This window comes from Hordeum vulgare, chromosome 1H, assembly GCF_904849725.1.
Source record: "Hordeum vulgare subsp. vulgare chromosome 1H, MorexV3_pseudomolecules_assembly, whole genome shotgun sequence".
Taxonomy (NCBI): domain Eukaryota; kingdom Viridiplantae; phylum Streptophyta; class Magnoliopsida; order Poales; family Poaceae; genus Hordeum; species Hordeum vulgare.
This window is the reverse complement of record NC_058518.1, coordinates 78,104,548-78,123,748: the sequence shown is the minus strand read 5'-3', so window position 1 is coordinate 78,123,748 and position 19,201 is coordinate 78,104,548. Positions and strand designations below refer to the sequence as shown.

The 19,201-nt window shown below is 47.4% G+C and overlaps 1 protein-coding gene across 1 annotated transcript; it reads right to left on the bottom strand.

The window, feature by feature from the left end:
- Positions 1-9,973: 9,973 nt before the first annotated feature.
- On the bottom strand, positions 9,974-11,995 carry LOC123407372 (probable L-gulonolactone oxidase 4). Its single transcript, XM_045100495.1, has one exon. It carries the CDS (start codon positions 11,906-11,908, stop codon positions 10,145-10,147), a length of 1,764 nt encoding a protein of 587 aa, XP_044956430.1. The 5' UTR covers positions 11,909-11,995; the 3' UTR covers positions 9,974-10,144.
- Between the last annotated feature and the right edge of the window lie 7,206 nt (positions 11,996-19,201).

Genomic DNA, 19,201 nt, shown 5'->3' with positions numbered 1-19,201 from the left:
TATCCTATGAACTGATGAAGAAACCCTCAATTAACTATCCAATGGAACATATAAAGAAACTGCATATTGCTATTCAATGGAACCCAGAGAGATCAGTGTATGCAATTTTCATAACCTTTGGATCAAAGAAAGCCTCAAAACTTATCAATGAAAAATTATTTCGCTACAACTAAAGAGAAATTAATCTTTATAAGATTCCAGTATTGTAACATATTACTATCCTATGAATTTTCATATCCTACGAATTGATCAAGAAACCCTCAATTAACTATATATCCAATGGAACATATATAGAAAGTGCATATTGCTATCCAATGGAACCTAGGGAGATCAATATATGCAATTTTCATAACCTTGGATCAAAGAAAGCCTATGTTGTAATATATCCAATGGAACCTAGGGAGATCAATATATGCTATCCAATGGAACATAGGGAGATCAATATATCCAATGTTGTAACACATATTGCTATCCTATGCAATTTTCATATCCTATGAATTGATTAAGAAACCCTCAGATAACTATCCAATGGAACGTATATAGAAACTCCGTATTGCTATCAAATGGAACCTAGAGAAGATCAATACATGCAATTTTCATAACCTTGGATCAAAGAAAGACTCAAAACTTACCTCGTCCATTGGAAGATCAAGACATATTGTTTGAAACACAGCTGGATGACGGCAACACCTTGTTGGTCGTCCGTGTACTCCAGATCAAGCCCCAAGAACGCCTCACGCTCCGGCGTGGCGTCAACACACGCCTGGAACCGTCTAAGAAAATTTGGCACCGCCGTGCTCTCGTTCATGTACTCGACCGTGAGTTCGGTCCTGCCATGTGCACGCGCCATTCCGGTTTCATATGTCATGGTGGAAGAAGAATGGAAGAAGAGAGGGAAATAAGAGAGGAAGAAGAAGAACAAAGAATGGCGATAGACTCTGCTTTGGTTGCAGTTTTCATCGCTGAAAACGACGCGGGAGGGAAAACCGTTTGGACCTTTAGTCCCGAGTTGGACGACAAACCAGCACTAAAGGGGTGATTCGAAGGGCCGCCACCCCGGTTTGATCCACCAACCGGGACTAAAGGAGGATACGAACGTTTGTAGGAACGCCCGCCACCACACCTTAGTCCCGGTTTGACCCACCAACCGGGATTAAAGGGGATATGAACGGTTGCCGGCCTATTAGTCCCGGTTCTTGATTGGAACTGAGACGAAAAGGGTGAGACGAACCGGGACCAATGGCCAACGATGCCCGGCCGGCGCCCTGGCCTGACGAACGAGGACCAATGTCACCATAGGTCCCGGTTCGTATGTGAACTGGGACTAATAGGATTTCAGGAGCTGTACGAGAGCCCTATTTTCTACTAGTGTATGTGTAGGTGTGGTTTACTTACTACCTTCCCGTCCCTGTACTAACCACCGTCGATCGCCCGCACTGTCCCGTCGCCAGCACCACCTTGGTGAGCCTCTTGTTCTTATTATTTTTATAAAAAAATCTTATTTGTATGATTTACATAGTTACTTGTATAATTTTCTTACTTATATGATTGTTTGTTATACATAGTGCCATGGCTTTGATATCCGTGCTCGCCGGCCCTCGTCTAGTTTATGATTCGTATGCGGTATATTCTTTTTTATAACTATTTGTTGCATTTCGTGTTTATGACAATTATGCCCATCAAGTTGAAATAGATATTTTTATCTAGGAGGCATGTGAACCGGAAATTGCAACCCACCCTCTTGTCGATAATTTAAAATTAGTTGAAAAAGAAAACGAGTATTTGAAAGAAAAATTGAAAAGAATTGAAGAAGAGAAGATGAAATTGGAGTTGTATGTTGCCGATGTCGTCGATGATCACAAGATCAAGATGGATGCAATGCGCTTGAATATTAGAAAGATTAGAAAATATGTCGTTAATAATGAGGCTTGGTATCATTATGTTGTGAGATCAATTATTACCTTAGTTGCGATTTAATCGCATTTGTTGTTGCATTTAAATACTTTACCTAGATAGTTTTATATTCTTTTATGAGAATAAGTGTGTATGAACTTTATGTATGAATTTGTATTAATTTGGTATTTTCGGTGTTGTGTAGTGAAGATGAGTCGGCAATGGATATATGATGACCGACGCTCTCCCAAGTTCATTGATGGCGTGCATAGTTTTCTATATTCGGCTGAGGCAAACAAGCAGAATGGTTTTATGTGTTGTCCATGTGGTGTCTGTAAGAATGATAGGAATTACTCTAGCTTAAAAGTCATTCACGTCCACCTGTTTATGTCTGGTTTCATGTCCGGCTATAACTGTTGGACCAAGCATGGAGAAAGAGGGGTTCCAACAAAAGAGGATGAAGAAGAAGAGGATGATGAAAACTATCATGGGTTCCCTAAATATGATGGTATTAAAATGAGGGAAGAGAATGAAGAGGAAGAAGTTGAAGAACAAGCATCAGATGAGCCCGCTGATGATCTTGGTCGGTCCATTGCTGATTCAAAGAGAAACTGCAAAAGTGAAAAGGAGAAGTTGAAGTTGCAGCGCATGTTAGAGGATCACACAAAATTGTTGTACCCAAATTGCGAAGATGACAAGAAAAAGCTCGGTACCACAGTGGAATTGCTGCAAAGGAAGGCAGAGGATTGTGTATCTGACAAAGTCCAAAGGACAATGAATTGCCCGACAGTACGTACGAAGCAAAGAAGGCTCTCTGCCCTCTAGGATTATAGGTGTAGAACATACATGCATGTCCTTATGACTGCATCCTCTACCGCGGAGTGGATTACGAGAATTTGAATGCATGCCTGTGGTGCATTGCGCTATAAGATCAGTAGCGATAACCCTCGTGATGTTGAGGACGAGCGCCCCAGGAAGATGATTCTTGCCAAAGTTGACGTGGTGTGCTCACCATGGTTGAAACGTTTGTTCCAAAACAAAGAGCATGCCAAGTTGTTGCGATGGCACAAAAAACCGTAAGAAAGACGGGAAGTTGAGAGTACCCGTTGATGGGTCGCACTTGAGAAAAATCGAGAGAAAGTGGCCGGAGTTTTCAGATGGCGCAAGGAACCGTTGGTTTAGTCTCATTGTAGATGGCATTAATCCTTTTGGCGAGCAGAGCAGCAATCATAGCACCTGGCCTATGACTCTATGTATCTATAACCTTCCTTCTTGGTTGTGCATGACGCGGAAATTCATTATGATGCTTGTGCTATTCCAAGCCCCGAAGCAACCCAGTAACGACATTGATGTGTACCTATGGCCATTAATTTAAGAACATTAACTGTTGTGGGATATAAAAGGTCTACGTGTGTGGGATGAGCACAAACAGGAGGAATTTGACCTATGAGAGTTGCTGTTTGTAACCATCAATGATTATGTTGGAAATATGCCCTAGAGGAAATAATAAATTGGTTTTTATTATATCTCCTTGTTCATGATAATCGTTTATTATCCATGCTAGACTTGTACTGAATGGGAACTCGGATACATGTGTGGATACATAGACAACACAGTGTACCTAGTGAGCCTCTAGTTGACTAGCTCGTTGATCAAAGATGGTCAAGGTTTCCTGGACATAGACTAGGGTTGTCACTTGATAACGGGATCACATCATTAGGAGAATGATGTGATGGACAAGACCCAAACTATGAACGTAGCATATGATCGTGTCAGTTTATTGCTACTGTTTTCTGCATGTCAATGTATCAGTTCCTATGACCATGAGATCATGCAACTCCCGGATACCGGAGGGATACCTTGTTTGTATCAAACTTCGCAACGTTACTGGGTGACTATAAAGGGGCTCTACAGGTATCTCCGAAGGTGTGTGTTGGGTTGACGTGAATTGAGACTGGAATTTGTCACTCCATGTGACGGAGAGGTATCTCGGGGCCCACTCGGTAATACAACATCAGAACAATCCTTGCAAGCAATGTGACTAAGGAGTTAGTTACGGGATCTTATACTACAGAACGAGTAAAGAAACTTGCCGGTAACGAGATTGAACTAGGTATGGAGATACCGACGATCGAATTTCGGGCAAGTAACATACCGATGGACAAAGGGAATAGCATACGGGATTAACTGAATCCTTGACATAGAGGTTCAATCGATAAAGATCTTCATAGAATATGTAGGATCCAATATGGGCATACAGGTCCCGCTATTGGATATTGACCGGAGAATGTCTCAGGTCATGTCTACATAGTTCTCGAACCCGCAGGGTCTGCACACTTAAGGTTCGATGACGTTTTGATAGTATTGAGTTATGTATGTGGGTGACCGAAGGTTATTCAGAGTCCCGGATGAGATCCTAGACGTCACAAGGAGCTCCGGAATGGTCCGGAGATAAAGATTGATATATAGGAAGTCCTGTTTTGGTCATCGGAAAAGTTTTAGGTACTTTGGTAGTGTATTGGGAGTGCCGGGAGGGTACCGGGAACCATTGGGAGGGGTGTCTCAACCCAAAGGACCTCATGGGCTGTGGGAGGAGTCAAACGAGCCCCTAGTGGGCTGGCCTAACTACCCACTAAGGCCCATGTGGCTAGGGGTGGGAAAACCCAAAGGTGAAAAAGGTGGAAAGGGTTTCCAAGTGGAGAGGAGAAATCCTACTCCTAGTAGGATTGGAGTAGGACTCCTCCACCTCCAATTTCGGCCAAACATTAAGGGGGTGAGGCTTCCTCCTCCCCTCCCTCCCTCCTATATATACTAGAGGAATTAGAGGCAGCCCTAACCCTAATTAGCCATGTGCTACCCTCTCTCTCTCTCTCTCTTTAGATTGTTTTCTCCTCTAGATTAGTTCTGCATCGCTTGGCAAAGCCCTGCTGGATTGTCCACCACCACCACCACCACATAGTTGTGTTGGAAAACTCATCTACCTCTCCTACCCTCTTGCTGGATCAAGAAGGCGGGGATCGTCATCGAGCTATACATGTGCTGAACGCGGAGGTGCCGTCTGTTCGGCACTAGATCGGGATGGGTCGTGATGGGATCGCGGGTCGGATCATGATGAGATCGCGGGACGGACTGCGATTTGGATTGCAAATATGTTCCACTACATCAACCTCGTTATATACGCTTCCACTTAGCGATCTACAAGGGTATGTGGATCTGAACTCCCCTCTCGTAGATGATCATCACAATGGATAGGTCTTGCGTGTGCGTACGAAATTTTTTGTTTCCCGTACAACGTTCCCCAACAGATTGGCCTGCTCTTAGTAACCTTTTAGGATAGACAAAGAAGGGATACAATGCATGCACACACTATTTAGGTGAGACCGAGAGTATATATTTGGATAAATGTAAGAAGAATGTGTACCCCAGGCCGTCGATTTCTTCCGATCAAGCATCTCTTAAGAAAGAAAGGCAAGCATTTCAAAGGTGAGGCATATCACCACACAAAGCCTGACCACTGTACCGGTGATCATATACTTGATATGGTCAAGGATTTAAAAGTAATCTTTGGAAAGGGTCCTAGCGGACACTCTGTTCCGAATGACGGTGACGGACACGCACCCATGTGGAACAAGAAATCTATATTTTGGGACCTACCCTATTGGAAAGTCCTAGAGGTCCGCTCTCCAATCGACGTGAACCTGCTAGGCTTCTTGGGCGCGTATGGGAAGGCAAAAGATACACCGGAGGCACGGGAGGACCACCAACGTATGCACGGAAAAGAAGGCATGCATCCAAAGAAGTATCAAGGTCCTGCCAGCTACGCTCTTACCAAAGAAGAGAAGGAAATATAATTTAAATATCTGCTCAGTATGAAGGCACCGTATGGCTTCTCATTGAATATAAAGGGAATAATAAATATGGCAAAGAAAAAAATGCAAAACCTAAAGTCTCCTGACTGCCACGTGATTATGACGCAATTGCTTCGAGTTGCATTGAGGGGGCTTCTACCAGAAAGTGTTCGATTAGCCATTGTGAAGCTATGTGCATTCTTCAATGCAATTTCTGAGAAGGTAATTGATACGTCCCCAATGTATCGATAATTTATGAAGTATTCATGCCATGTTTGTCTATGTTTACAATACTTTTATATGGTTTTGTTGCACTTTATAAGATTTATTAGAACTAACCCGGACTAACCCTGTTTTCAGCAAAACTACCGTGGTGGTGTTTTTTATGCAGGAATAAAAGTTCCCGGAATTGGATGAAATTTTTTTACGATTTTTTTGGATGAAAAGAGAAATATTGGAGCAAAGAACCACCAGAGGGCCCCCCTGGTATCCACTAGACACCACGGCGTGCCAGCCCCCCCCCCCCCCCAGCTCATCGTGGTATCTAGTGGGCCAGTCGTGGCCCATCTTTGCGTGATTCCAACGACCAAAAATCCGATACGTAGAGAAACCTCTAGAAATAACCCTAGATGAGAAGTTACGCGTTGCAAGTATCTCTAGCCAGGAAAATCTAATCGGAAGCCCGTTCCGGCACCCTGCCAGAAGGGGATATTAACACCGGAGGCCATCTTCATCATCCCTATGGCCACCATGAAGAGGAGGGAGTGGTCCACCCTCGGGGCTGAAGGTTTGTATTAGTAGCTAGCTCATCCTTCCACGAATCCATCCAGGAGCTAGCTAGCTAGATTTGGTCGTGGAATCCATCCACGAGCTAGCTAGCTCCCGTCCCCGAATCCATCGAGGAGCTAGGAGGTAGCTAGCTAGCTTCCGCCGCCGACCTCGAATCCGGCCAGGACGAGCAGGGCGACCGTCGGGACGGACGGGACTGCGTTCGGGGATGGGTGGAGCGGCGCATGGTGGACATGGACGATGGACGCGCAAATTTCCGTGGCAGTTGCCACCAACTGCTTTTTCTGGATACAAGGCACCATAGAAGCGAACGCGAAAACTGTATTTTTACTAATCGGGAGGAGCTTTTTACCATGCCTCATAAAATATTTACGGGTCCGACACGTTTGCGGGATTTGATCGGGCAATTTTCTTTTCCACGGACGTATATTTTGATGGTTATTTTACGATCGAAGCAGTATACGTGTTTGCTTGAGATGTTCTTAAAAAAACGTATTATACACGCCCATCGGTGTATACATGTAATAAAAAACGCTAGTCTAAAAAGATGTTGCATACAACGAGTCTGATTAGACTTTTGTGGCAATCAATCGCGCCCCAAGCTCATAATATGTTGTAGCTGAGCTGACATGAAGTTATGTCTTGTGTTGAAAAATCAGCCGTTGGTATATGAAAACGAGAACATGCATAAATAATTTATTAATTAAGTAGGTGCTTCAAATAAATAATTGGGTGTCAGAAATGATGTCTAAGAGCAACTCTAGCACACCCCGCATCCCACCCCGGCCCGTAAAATAACCGTCAAAATGTGGGTAGGGACGGAAAAACCAGCCTGATCAGACCCAGCATCCCGCCCCGATCCGCAAAAAAATTTATGGGACACGGCAAAAATCCCGACCCCAACCCGGGAAAACACGGGTTTCCCCCTCGCGGCTGCGGTGCCCTGCATATAAGCGGAAGCGGTTGGTGGGGGGCATTTCATCCCGCGCTTTCTTCCATCAACCAACTCTCCTCTCACCCGTCGCGCCGCCGTCGGCCGCCGCCCAAGATTCCGGCGACAGCAGCCAGCAGGAGCACGCTGGAAGGCCGCCACGCGCACGAGGCCTCCCTCCCTTCCCCCTGCGTCGGCGGGCCGCCGGATTTGCAGATCTGCGGCACTTCATCGCGGGCCGCCGAATTTGGCTTTTTCCGGCCGCCGGTTGCTGCCCCAGGCGATGGAGTGGTCGGGGAGTCTCTCCCGCAACCCAGGGAAGGGCGCATCGCTGCATGCAGACACGGGTTCATATGCCCGCCGCCGCCGAAGGTTTGCGGGCATGGACTCGTCCGGCCGTCCACCGGGCTCGGCGCTCGCGCAACGTCTTTGTGGCCTGCCGATGCCGCTCATAGAGTGCAACGACTGTCGGCGCCAAGTGCTGCGGCTCACTTCGGGCACGCCGACGCACCCCGGATGGGTATTCTACAAATGCGAAAACGACGGGGTACGTGCACTTGCGGTAGCTCGTTCCATAGCTCATTCTTTAGTTCAATTGTGGTAGCTCACTTCGAGCTTGCTCATTCTTTTGTGTAGGACGATGGATGCTTAATTTGGTTTTGGGAAAGCCAATACATTGATTTGTTGATAGAAAGAAACTTAATAGATGTTAGTGCACTCCTTAGTACAATCGAAGGCAATGATGGGGCTGCATGTACAACTAGAGGGGAAGCAACGTCTACTTCTTTAGAACCAAAAATGAAGAATGAAGAAAGCAAGATCAAGAATCTGTAGATCAACAATGAGTGCATGCAGAAGATATTGCTTCAACTAGTGGGAGCAATTATGGAAGTTGGAAATCTTCTTAAATGCATACTTATGGTTCTTGTTTTCTTTGATTTTGCTATTCTAGCCGAGATTTGATGATATCTTTTGTATTTGATGTTGTTGCAAAAGCAAAGAAAAGCATTGTGCTAGATTAATTTAAGTTGCAAATCTAAGTTTTACGGGCCGGGAGGAGCCGTGCTAGATAAGAACCCGCAGAAGCCGACCCGTAAAAAAGTATATTCCGCGAATATGCTTTTTTACGGATCCATTATGCGGGGTCTGTATCTGTGTCAGTCCGCGCCGGCCTGCAAAAACGGTTTTACACGAACTGCAAACACGTTTTGCGGGCCGACCGGATGCGGGGTCTGCTAGAGTTGCTCTAACCAGCAAACATTTTGTGTCTCGAAATATGGAGATAAAACTACCAAAATGATGTTTGAAACTTAGAAGGATTTCTTTCCCCTTTACCCTAGTCATATATACGAGTACATTTGAAGGCCTAGACCATTTGAAGAGCAACGACTTGTATGAAGAGATGATTGCACGAAGATATCATAAATGAGGCAATACGTGTAAATTAGTATCATGTTTAATAACTTTTATAGTACATGTCAGTATCATTTTTCTTAACTTTTAATAACTTTTAAAGTATCATTTTTCATAACTTTTACATGTCAGTATCATGTTTAAGACATTCTTTTATAAAATGGTCTAAAACACTATAACAATTTATTGACGACGTATCTAATCGTTGGAGCCCGCCTGTCAGGGCTAACATGACATGAATCTTTTGGAAAAAAATGTCTTTTATTTAATTACGCAGACATCCTTCGTTCGGTACAAAAGGACCCCGCCAAAAAAAACAAAAATCTCGGGAGGGTCTCGGCTGGGATTCAAACCCGTGCCACGGAGTTCGCAGGACGACGTCCCTGCAGCTGAGCACTGCTTCCTCTGATGTAAAAATGCACGCGTACACCATTCTCTACTTTAGACCGTTTTGTTTTGTATAGAAAAAATTATACACATACATATACAAACAATGTATATTCTATATATATATATATACACACAATCGAAAGAAAATAAAAAAATATGAAAAAGTTCATATTATTAAAAAATGAAGTGGCCCAAAGTAAAAAAAAGGCATATACGTGCATTTTCACATCAAAGTAAAATGTGCGCAGTGACAGAAACGTCGCCCTGCGAGCTGCATGGCACGGTTTCGGATCCCAGCCGGCGCGCGTGCGTTTAGTTTTTGAATTTTTTCCGACGGGGTCCTTTTCTAAAGGAATGTTTGCATGATTAAATAAAAAATAACGGTGTTTTTTTAGAAGAACCTATCACAGCTTCAACAGTTAGATACACTGTTATACAAATTTTAGACTATATTTTAACAGACTGCCTCAATCATGATATTGACATATAAAAAATACGAAAAGTGATATCAAACTACATGTACTGTCTTAACAGTGATCGTGCAATTAACTCTTGTATGGAGCTCTACGATGTGCATAATTGCCTCTGAAATCCTCGATCATCCCCTTTTGTAGGAGACCACTTTAAACAACTTTGTTGCTGGTACAAATAATCAGATGGAGAATGATCTGAGTTCTGAGGAAACAATTGTCAAGATATAACATTTCAATTTTTGCAAAAGAAAATAGATATAACATTTCAAAGAAGATAATCCCCCAAAAGCTATTGCAACCATGTGTGATAGGTACCATTCCAACAAAGAGTTTCATCCGTATTATTTTTTTCGACAATACCAACCGTAGATTATTGCATGGCGTACCATCCCTAATTGATCACGGGGTCACTGTGCACGTAAAAAGGAGCAAACTCTGGCCTCCGTGTACACCTTCCCTGGCCGGCAGAAGTACCCCTGCTCCGGCGCGCAGTGCGAGTCGTCGGAGCAGACGCAGAGCCCTTCGATGGCGCAGCGCTTCCCGACGATGCTGGGGCTCCCGCCATTGATGCCGAGCACCTGGTCGCTCCACTCGCTGGAGAAGAGCCCGTCGGGGTCGTACTTCTCCTTCACAGCGAGGAACTCGCCGGCCTTCGGGTACTTGGCGATGGCGCCCTCGAAGGCGGAGTTGCGGTTCTTGCCCCAGTGCGGGAGGCCGCCGTACTTGCGCAGCGCCATCTGCTCTATCTCGTCCACCACGTCGGCGTGCGCGCGCGGCTTGTCGCCGGCGGCGCGGCTCCGGTAGTACACCAGGTCGAAGTCGACCGAGTCCTCCGCCTTGCCGAGGCAGGCCGAGGACGCTCTGACGTAGCGGATGAGCACGCCCACCCTGCCATCCATGCCGGCGCAGAACGCGGCCGGGTCGAGGTCCCGGAGCCGCTGCATGTCGGCGGCGAACGCCGGCGCCCTCGAGAGCGCGACGCTGAAGCCCGAGTTGTAGTAGAAGGGGCCTGGGACGCGCGGGTCCCACGCGCAGGCGGTGCGTAGGCCGTCCTCCGGGCTGTCGATGCACGACCCGAACGTCTGCATGCGGTGCTGGTACCCCACCACCGGGTACCCCGTGAAGGAAGCGCCGTCGTTGGTGAACCCGTATGCCTTCTGCTCGGCGGCCGCCACGCCGGCACGCACCGCCGCGCACCGGGCGGCGTCGGTGCCGTTCTCCTGCAGCCGCTCCTCGGCGGCTCTGGCGGCGACGAGCCCGCGCGTGGGAGTGGACCGGAAGAAGAGCAGATCGTTGAGCCCGTCTCCCGGCGACGAGACGTCGACGCGATCGTCCTGCCGGTACAGGACCTGCCCCTCCTGCGGAAGCCACGTCATGTCGCCGAACTCGTGGAGGCGGCCCCACGCGGTCACCTGCGCCGGCAAGTCGCCGTCCCCGCGCTTCACGAGCGTCACCGAACGCTTGAACAGCGGCTGCATTGCCAGGGTGACCTGGGACACGACGCCGAGGACCCCGAGGGAGACCTTGGCCGCGTCCAGGTCCGGGTGATCGGCGCCGAGCTCCCTCACGACGGCGAACCCCTGGCTCGCCGGCGCCGGCGTCACGATCCTCATCGCGACCACGTATTCGTGCACCGCGCTCCCCTTGCCCCACAGCGAGCTGCCGTGCGCGCCCGTCGCCAGGAGGCCCCCGATGGTGAGGCCCCGCCAGTAGGGCGAGTGCGGCAGCGACAGCCCCGCCGCGCAGGCGGCCTCGATGAGGTCCCGGAGGACCATGCCGCTCTCCACTGTCACGAGCCGCGCCGCGGCGTCGACGCGCATCGTCCGGTTCAGCCACTCCGTGCTGATGATGGTGCCGTCGCGGCCGCCCGGGCACGCCAGCTTGGGGAGGCTGTGCGAGTGCCTGGTGGCCGCCTTGAGCTTGCGTTTGGCGGACGCGGCGGACGCCACGGCGGCGAGGAGCTCCTGCTCGGTGCGCGGGTAGGCGACGCTGGCCGCGCGGCAGATGGTCCGGTCCGGAAAGGATCCGTACGTGTTGGTGACGGTGCAGTTGGACGTGCCGCCGCCGCGTGTGCAGATGACTGGCTCCGGTGGTGGGCTGGAGCTTCCGCCGTGGAGCAGGTATCCTGCTGCCAGGAGGAGAACCGCCAGCAAGCTAGTGCCACCTTTCATTGCTATCTCTTGGTCTTGTGATCTGTGGTACGAATGGTGAACGGGCCAGACACCTATGTACTTATGCTTGCATTGCAGTACTCTCAAACAAACACCGAAGCTAGGCCTTAACAGCATATCTAGCAGATCCCGCATTTCCGTGAAAACTGAATAATAACCGTCGTTTTACTGTTTCGGTCCGAAAAAGCTCGCAAGCAGATCCCGCAAAAGTGACCGGCCTGTAAAAAAATTTGAGGGACATTTGAACGCGCGGGTTGCTTCCCTCCCCTTTCCCCTTCCAACCGCCCTCGACGTCGCCCCCATAGATTCCGGCCACCGAACACCTTCTCCCTGCCCTCGCCGCCGCCGCACGTCACACCAGGACCCGCGCGTCCGGGTTCTAACGGCGGCGTCGGGTCTTTGTCTCCGCCGCCCAAGATCGAGGCCGCCCCGGCGAAAGGGCATCCGCCACCGCGGCACCACCTGTTGGGACCGACCCCCACTGTGACGCCCTCGATTTAATTATACGTTAATCATACACGCAAATGCGTACGATCAAACTCAAGGACTCACGGGAAGATATCACAACACAACTCTAGACACAAATAAAACATACAAACTTCATATTACAAGCCAGGTGCCTCGAGGGCTAGAATACAAAAGCTCGATAAACACACGAGTCAGCGGAAGCAACAAATATCTGAGTACAAACATAAACAAGGGGTGCCTTAGAGAAGGCTAGCACAAAAGAAACACGATCGAACGAGGCAAGACCTCCTGCGTGGGAACCTCCTAACTACTCCTGGTCTTCAGTGACCTCCATGAAGAAGTCACCATCGGGATGGCAATAGTCATCGGTGGGATACTCCATCTCCTGAGATCCATCATCTGGTCATAGCAACGGGTCAAGGGGGATAAGGGAGAGCAAAGCAACGGTGAGTACTCATCCAAAGTACTCGCAAGTCTTACATCAGAACTAAGCTAAGTATGCATCAGTATCAAAGAAGAGGTTTATATGTGGACTGACTGCAACAACGCGAGAATAGAGAGAGAAGTCCTAGTCCTATCGAGGACTAGCATCTTCAGGGTCTTGCAGCAATAGACGAGAGTAGAACAAGGTAGCACAAAAATTAGTCATATTGTTGCAGCAATAATAATATGAGGCCACGCCCAGAGATGTTTCCTCGACTCCCTACGCGGAAGCAATCACAGGGCAACAATTCCAGTTAAGTAACAATTGTAGTTGTATAAGATCAGGGCACAACTCCAAGTCGTCCTGTAACCGTGGACACGGCTATTCGAAAAGATAAGTTCTTCCCTGCAAAGGTGCACAACATATTCCCGACGCGCTCGATAACACTCTGGCCGGACACACTTTTCTGGGTCATGCCCGGCCTCGGAATATCGACACGTCGCAGCCTCACCTAAGCTCAACAAAGAGGTCAGCCCACCGGTCTAACTCCTAAGCACAAAGGGGTCGTGGGCCCACTTGCCCTCTGCGCTCCTGCACGATGCGTGGGCGGCCGATGTCAGTCCTAGCACCCCTTATAACAAGCGCGATGCATCTCGGGACTACTCGGGCGCGCGCCGCTCCATCGCTGACGTCTGAAGAGCTTCGGGTGATACCGCGACGTCCAGTACCCATAATTCTTCCCACGCAGACGGTTAGTGCGTAATAAGGCCTTCCGACCAACCCAGATCAAATACTCAAATCCATTATCATTTTAATTAAGTCATCGACACATCCACGCAGGAATCCACCCGCCTAACATCTATTCATCAAAGATCCCAGTAACATGGTCGGTTAACTGTGTGGTTGTAACATCGAGGGGACTCCGAGGTATCACCCTCGTTGGATCCCGTCCGATGTAACCGTCAAGGTGAACTTAGAGGAATCACCCTCGAGGGTCCCACACTTGAGGGTTGCACGATAGAGACATCGTCGGGAGTGGTGAAGGAGGAATCACCCTCGATAACCATGACCGACTAGCTACACTACAGAGGTATCATCCTGAGTACTTAGCGAGGTGTCACCCTCGGTACTCGATAGTAGCTCTGTAGCGTCGCACAACTAAGGGGGTGAGTGTTGTGCTGGATCTGGCTCGTCGATCAGGGATCGAGACTTAATTACAAAGCGGGGCAACTGGACTAAGTTTTGGAATTATGCCCTAGAGGCAATAATAAATATAGTTATTATTATAATTCCTGTATCAAGATAATCGTTTATTATCCATGCTATAGTTGTATTGAATGAAGACTTATATACATGTGTGGATACATAGACAAAACATTGTCCCTAGCAAGCCTCTAGTTGGCTAGCCAGTTGATCAACGATAGTCAGTGTCTTCTGATTATGAACAAGGTGTTGTTGCTTGATAACTGGATCACGTCATTAGGAGAATCACGTGATGGACTTGACCCAAACTAATAGACGTAGCATGTTGATCGTGTCATTTTATTGCTACTGTTTTCTGCATGTCAAGTATTTGTTCCTATGATCATGAGATCATATAACTCACTAACACCGGAGGAATATTTCGTGTCTATCAAACGTCGCAACGTAACTGGGTGACTATAAAGATGCTCTACAGGTATCTCCGAAGGTGTTCGTTGAGTTAGTATGGATCGAGATTGGGATTTGTCACTCCGTGTGACGGAGAGGTATCTCGGGGCCCACTCGGTAATACAACATCACACACAAGCCTTGCAAGCAATGTGACTTAGTGTAAGTTGCGGGATCTTGTATTACAGAACGAGTAAAGAGACTTGCCGGTAAACGAGATTGAAATAGGTATGCGGATAATGACGATCGAATCTCGGGCAAGTAACATACCGAAGGACAAAGGGAATGACATACGGGATTATATGAATCCTTGGCACTGAGGTTCAAACGATAAGATCTTCGTAGAATATGTAGGATCCAATATGGCATCCAGGTCCCGCTATTGGATATTGACCGAGGAGTTTCTCGGGTCATGTCTACATAGTTCTCGAACCCGCAGGGTCTGCACACTTAAGGTTCGACGTTGTTTTATGCGTATTTGAGTTATATGGTTGGTTACCGAATGTTGTTCGGAGTCTCAGATGAGATCACGGACGTCACGAGGGTTTCCGGAATGGTCCGAAAACGAAGATTGATATATAGGATGACCTCATTTGATTACCGGAAGGTTTTCGGAATTACCGGGAATGTACCGGGAATGACGAATGGGTTCCGGGAGTTCACCGGGGGGGGGGGGCAACCCACCCCGGGGAAGCCCATAGGCATTGAGGGTGGCGCACCAGCCCTTAGTGGGCTGGTGGGACAGCCCAAAAGAGCCCTATGCGCATTGGAAGAAAAATCAAAGAGAAAAAGGAAAAAAAAGGAGGAGGTGGGAAAGGGAAGAAGGACTCCACCTTCCAAACCAAGTAGGACTCGGTTTGGGGGGGAGACCTTCCCCCTTGGCTCGGCCGAACCCCTTGGGAGTCCTTGGACCCCAAGGCAAGGCTCCCCCTCTCCCTCCTATATATAGTGGGGTTTTAGGGCTGATTTGAGACAACTTTGCCACGACAGCCCGACCACATATCTCCACGGTTTTACCTCTAGATCGCGTTTCTGCGGAGCTCGGGCGGAGCCCTGCTGAGACGAGATCATCACCAACCTCCGGAGCGTCGTCACGCTGCCGGAGAACTCTTCTACCTCTCCGTCTCTCTTGCTGGATCAAGAAGGCCGAGATCATCGTCGAGCTGTACGTGTGCTGAACGCGGAGGTGCCGTCCGTTCGGCACTAGATCGTGGGACTGATCGCGAGATAGTTCGCGGGGCGGATCGAGGGACGTGAGGATGTTCCACTACATCAACCGCGTTCACTAACGCTTCTGCTGTACGGTCTACAAGGGTACGTAGATCACACATCCCCTCTCGTAGATGGACATCACCATGATAGGTCTTCGTGCGCGTAGGAAATTTTTTGTTTCCTATGCGACGTTCCCCAACAGTGGCATCATGAGCTAGGTTCATGCATAGATGTCTTCTCGAGTAGAACACAAAAGTTTTTGTGGGCGGTGATGTGCGTTTTGCTGCCCTCCTTAGTCTTTTCTTGATTCCGTGATATTGTTGGATCGAAGCGGCTCGGACCGACATTACTCGTACGCTTACGAGAGACTGGTTTCATCGCTACGAGTAACTCCGTTGCTCAAAGATGACTGGCGGGTGTCAGTTTCTCCAACTTTAGTTGAATCGGATTTGACTGAGGAGGTCCTTGGATGAGGTTAAATAGCAACTCATATATCTCCGTTGTGGTGTTTGCGTAAGTAAGATGCAATCCTACTAGATACCCATGGTCACCACGTAAAACATGCAACAACAAAATTAGAGGACGTGTAACTTGTTTTTGCAGGGTATGCTTGTGATGTGATATGGCCAACGATGTGATGTGATATATTGGATGTATGAGTTGATCATGTTGTAATAGATAATATCGACTTGCACGTCGATGGTACGGCAACCGGCAGGACCATAGGGTAGTCTTTATAACTAACGTTTGTGCTTGCAGATGCGTTTACTATTTTGCTAGGATGTAGCTTTAGTAGTAATAGCATGAGTAGCACGACAACCCCGATGGCGACACGTTGATGGAGATCATGGTGTGGCGCCGGTGACAAGAAGATCGTGCCGGTGCTTTGGTGATGGAGATCAAGGAGCACGTGATGATGACCATATCATGTCACTTATGAATTGCATGTGATGTTAATCCTTTTATGCACCTTATTTTTCTTAGAACGACGGTAGCATTATGAGGTGATCTCTCACTAAAATTTCAAGACGAAATTGTGTTCTCCCCGACTGTGCACCGTTGCTACAGTTCGTCGTTTCGAGACACCACGTGATGATCGGGTGTGATAGACTCAACGTTCACATACAACGGGTGCAAAACAGTTGCGCACGCGGAACACTCGGGTTAAGCTTGACGAGCCTAGCATGTGCAGACATGACCTCGGAAGACAGGAGACCGAAAGGTCGATCATGAATCATATAGATGATATGATTAGCATGGAGATGCTTACCACTGAAACTATGCTCAACTCACGTGATGATCGGACTTGAGCTAGTGTAAGTGGATCATGAACCACTCAAATGACTAGATAGATGTACTTTTTGAGTGGGAGTTTAACGAGTAATTTGATTAAGTTAAACTCTAATTATCTTGAACATAGTCTAAGTCCACTTTGAATATATTTGTGTTGTAGATCATGGCTCATGCGACAGCCACCTTGAATTTTAATACGTTCCTAGAGAAAGCTAAGTTGAAAGATGATGGAAGCAACTTTGTAGACTGGGCTCGTAATCTTAAGCTAATCTTACTAGCTGGGAAGAATGATTATGTCCTTAATGCTGCGCTAGGAGATGAACCACCTGCTACGGCTGATCAGGATGTTAAGAACGCTTGGTTAGCATGTAAGGAGGACTACTCAGTAGTTCAATGTGCAGTCTTGTATGGCTTAGAACCGGGACTTCAACGTCGCTTTGAGCGTCATGGAGCATTTGAGATGTTCCAGGAGTTGAAGTTTATCTTTCAGAAGAACGCCCGGATCGAGAGGTATGAGACCTCCGATAAATTCTATGCATGCAAGATGGAGGAGAACTCGTCTGTCAGTGAACATGTGCTCAAAATGTCTGGGTACTCAAACCGTCTAGCTGAGCTGGGGATTGAACTCCCGCAAGAAGCTATCACTGACAGAATCCTTCAATCACTGCCGCTAAGCTATAAAGGCTTTGTGTTGAACTACAACTTGCAAGGGATGAACAAGTCTCCCGGCGAGTTGTTTGCGATGCTGAAAGTCGCAGAGTCTGAACTCCGTAAAGAGCATCAAGTGTTGATGGTGAATAAGACCACTAGTTTCAAGAGAAACGGCAAAGGCAAGAAGGGTAATTCAAAGAAGAGCGGCAAGCATGTTGCCAATCCCACGAAGAAACCCAAAGCTGGACCTAAGCCTGAAACAGAGTGTTACTATTGCAAGGGTATGGGTCACTGGAAGCGCAATTGCCCCAAGTATCTGGCTGATAAGAAGGCGGCCAAAGAAAAATCAGGTATATTTGATATACATGTTATTGATGTGTACTTAACCGGCTCTCGTAGTAGTGCCTCGGTATTTGATACCGGTTCTGTTGCTCATATTTGCAACTCGAAAGAGGAACTGCGGAATAGACGAAGGCTGGCGAAAGATGAAGTGACGATGCGCGTAAGAAATGGTTCCAAGGTTGATGCAATCGCCGTCAGCACAGTTTCACTTCAGTTACCATCAGGATTAGTTATGAACTTGAATCATTGTTATTTAGTGCGTGCGTTGAGCATGAACATTATATCTGGATCTTGTTTATTGCGAGACGGTTACTCTTTTAAGTCAGAGAATAATGGTTGTTCTATTTCTATGAGTAACATCTTTTATGGTCATGCACCCAATGTGAGAGGATTGTTCATATTGAATCTTGATAGTGATACACACATACATAACATTGAGACCAAAAGAGTTAGAGTTAACAATGATAGCGCCATATTTTTGTGGCACTGCCGCTTGGATCATATTGGTGTAAAGCGCATGAAGAAACTCCATGCCGATGGACTTTTGGAGTCACTTGACTTTGATTCACTTGACACGTGCAAACCATGCCTCATGGGCAAGATGACTAAAACTCCGTTCTTCGGAACAATGGAGCGTGCAAGTGACTTGTTGGAAATCATACATACCGATGTGTGTGGTCCGATGAGCGTAGAGGCACGCGGCGGATATCGTTATTTTCTCACCTTCACTGACGATTTGAGTAGATATGGTTATGTCTACTTAATGAAGCACAAGTCTGAAACATTTGAAAAGTTCAAGCAATTTCAGAGTGAAGTTGAAAATCATCGTAACAAGAAGATCAAGTTCCTACGGTCTGATCGTGGGGGTGAATATCTGAGTTTCGAGTTTGGTGCTCACTTCAGACAATATGGAATTGTTTCACAATTGACACCGCCTGGAACACCACAGCGTAATGGTGTGTCCGAACGTCGTAATCGTACTTTATTAGAGATGGTGCGATCTATGATGTCTCTTACCGATTTGCCATTATCATTTTGGGGTTATGCATTAGAAATAGCTGCATTCACTTTAAATAGGGCACCATAAAAATCCGTTGAGACGACACCATACGAACTGTGGTATGGCAAAAGGCCAAAGTTGTCGTTTCTTAAAGTTTGGGGATGTGATGCTTATGTCAAAAAGCTTCAGCCTGAAAAGCTGGAACCCAAAGCGGAAAAGTGCATCTTCATAGGTTACCCAAAAGAGACGGTTG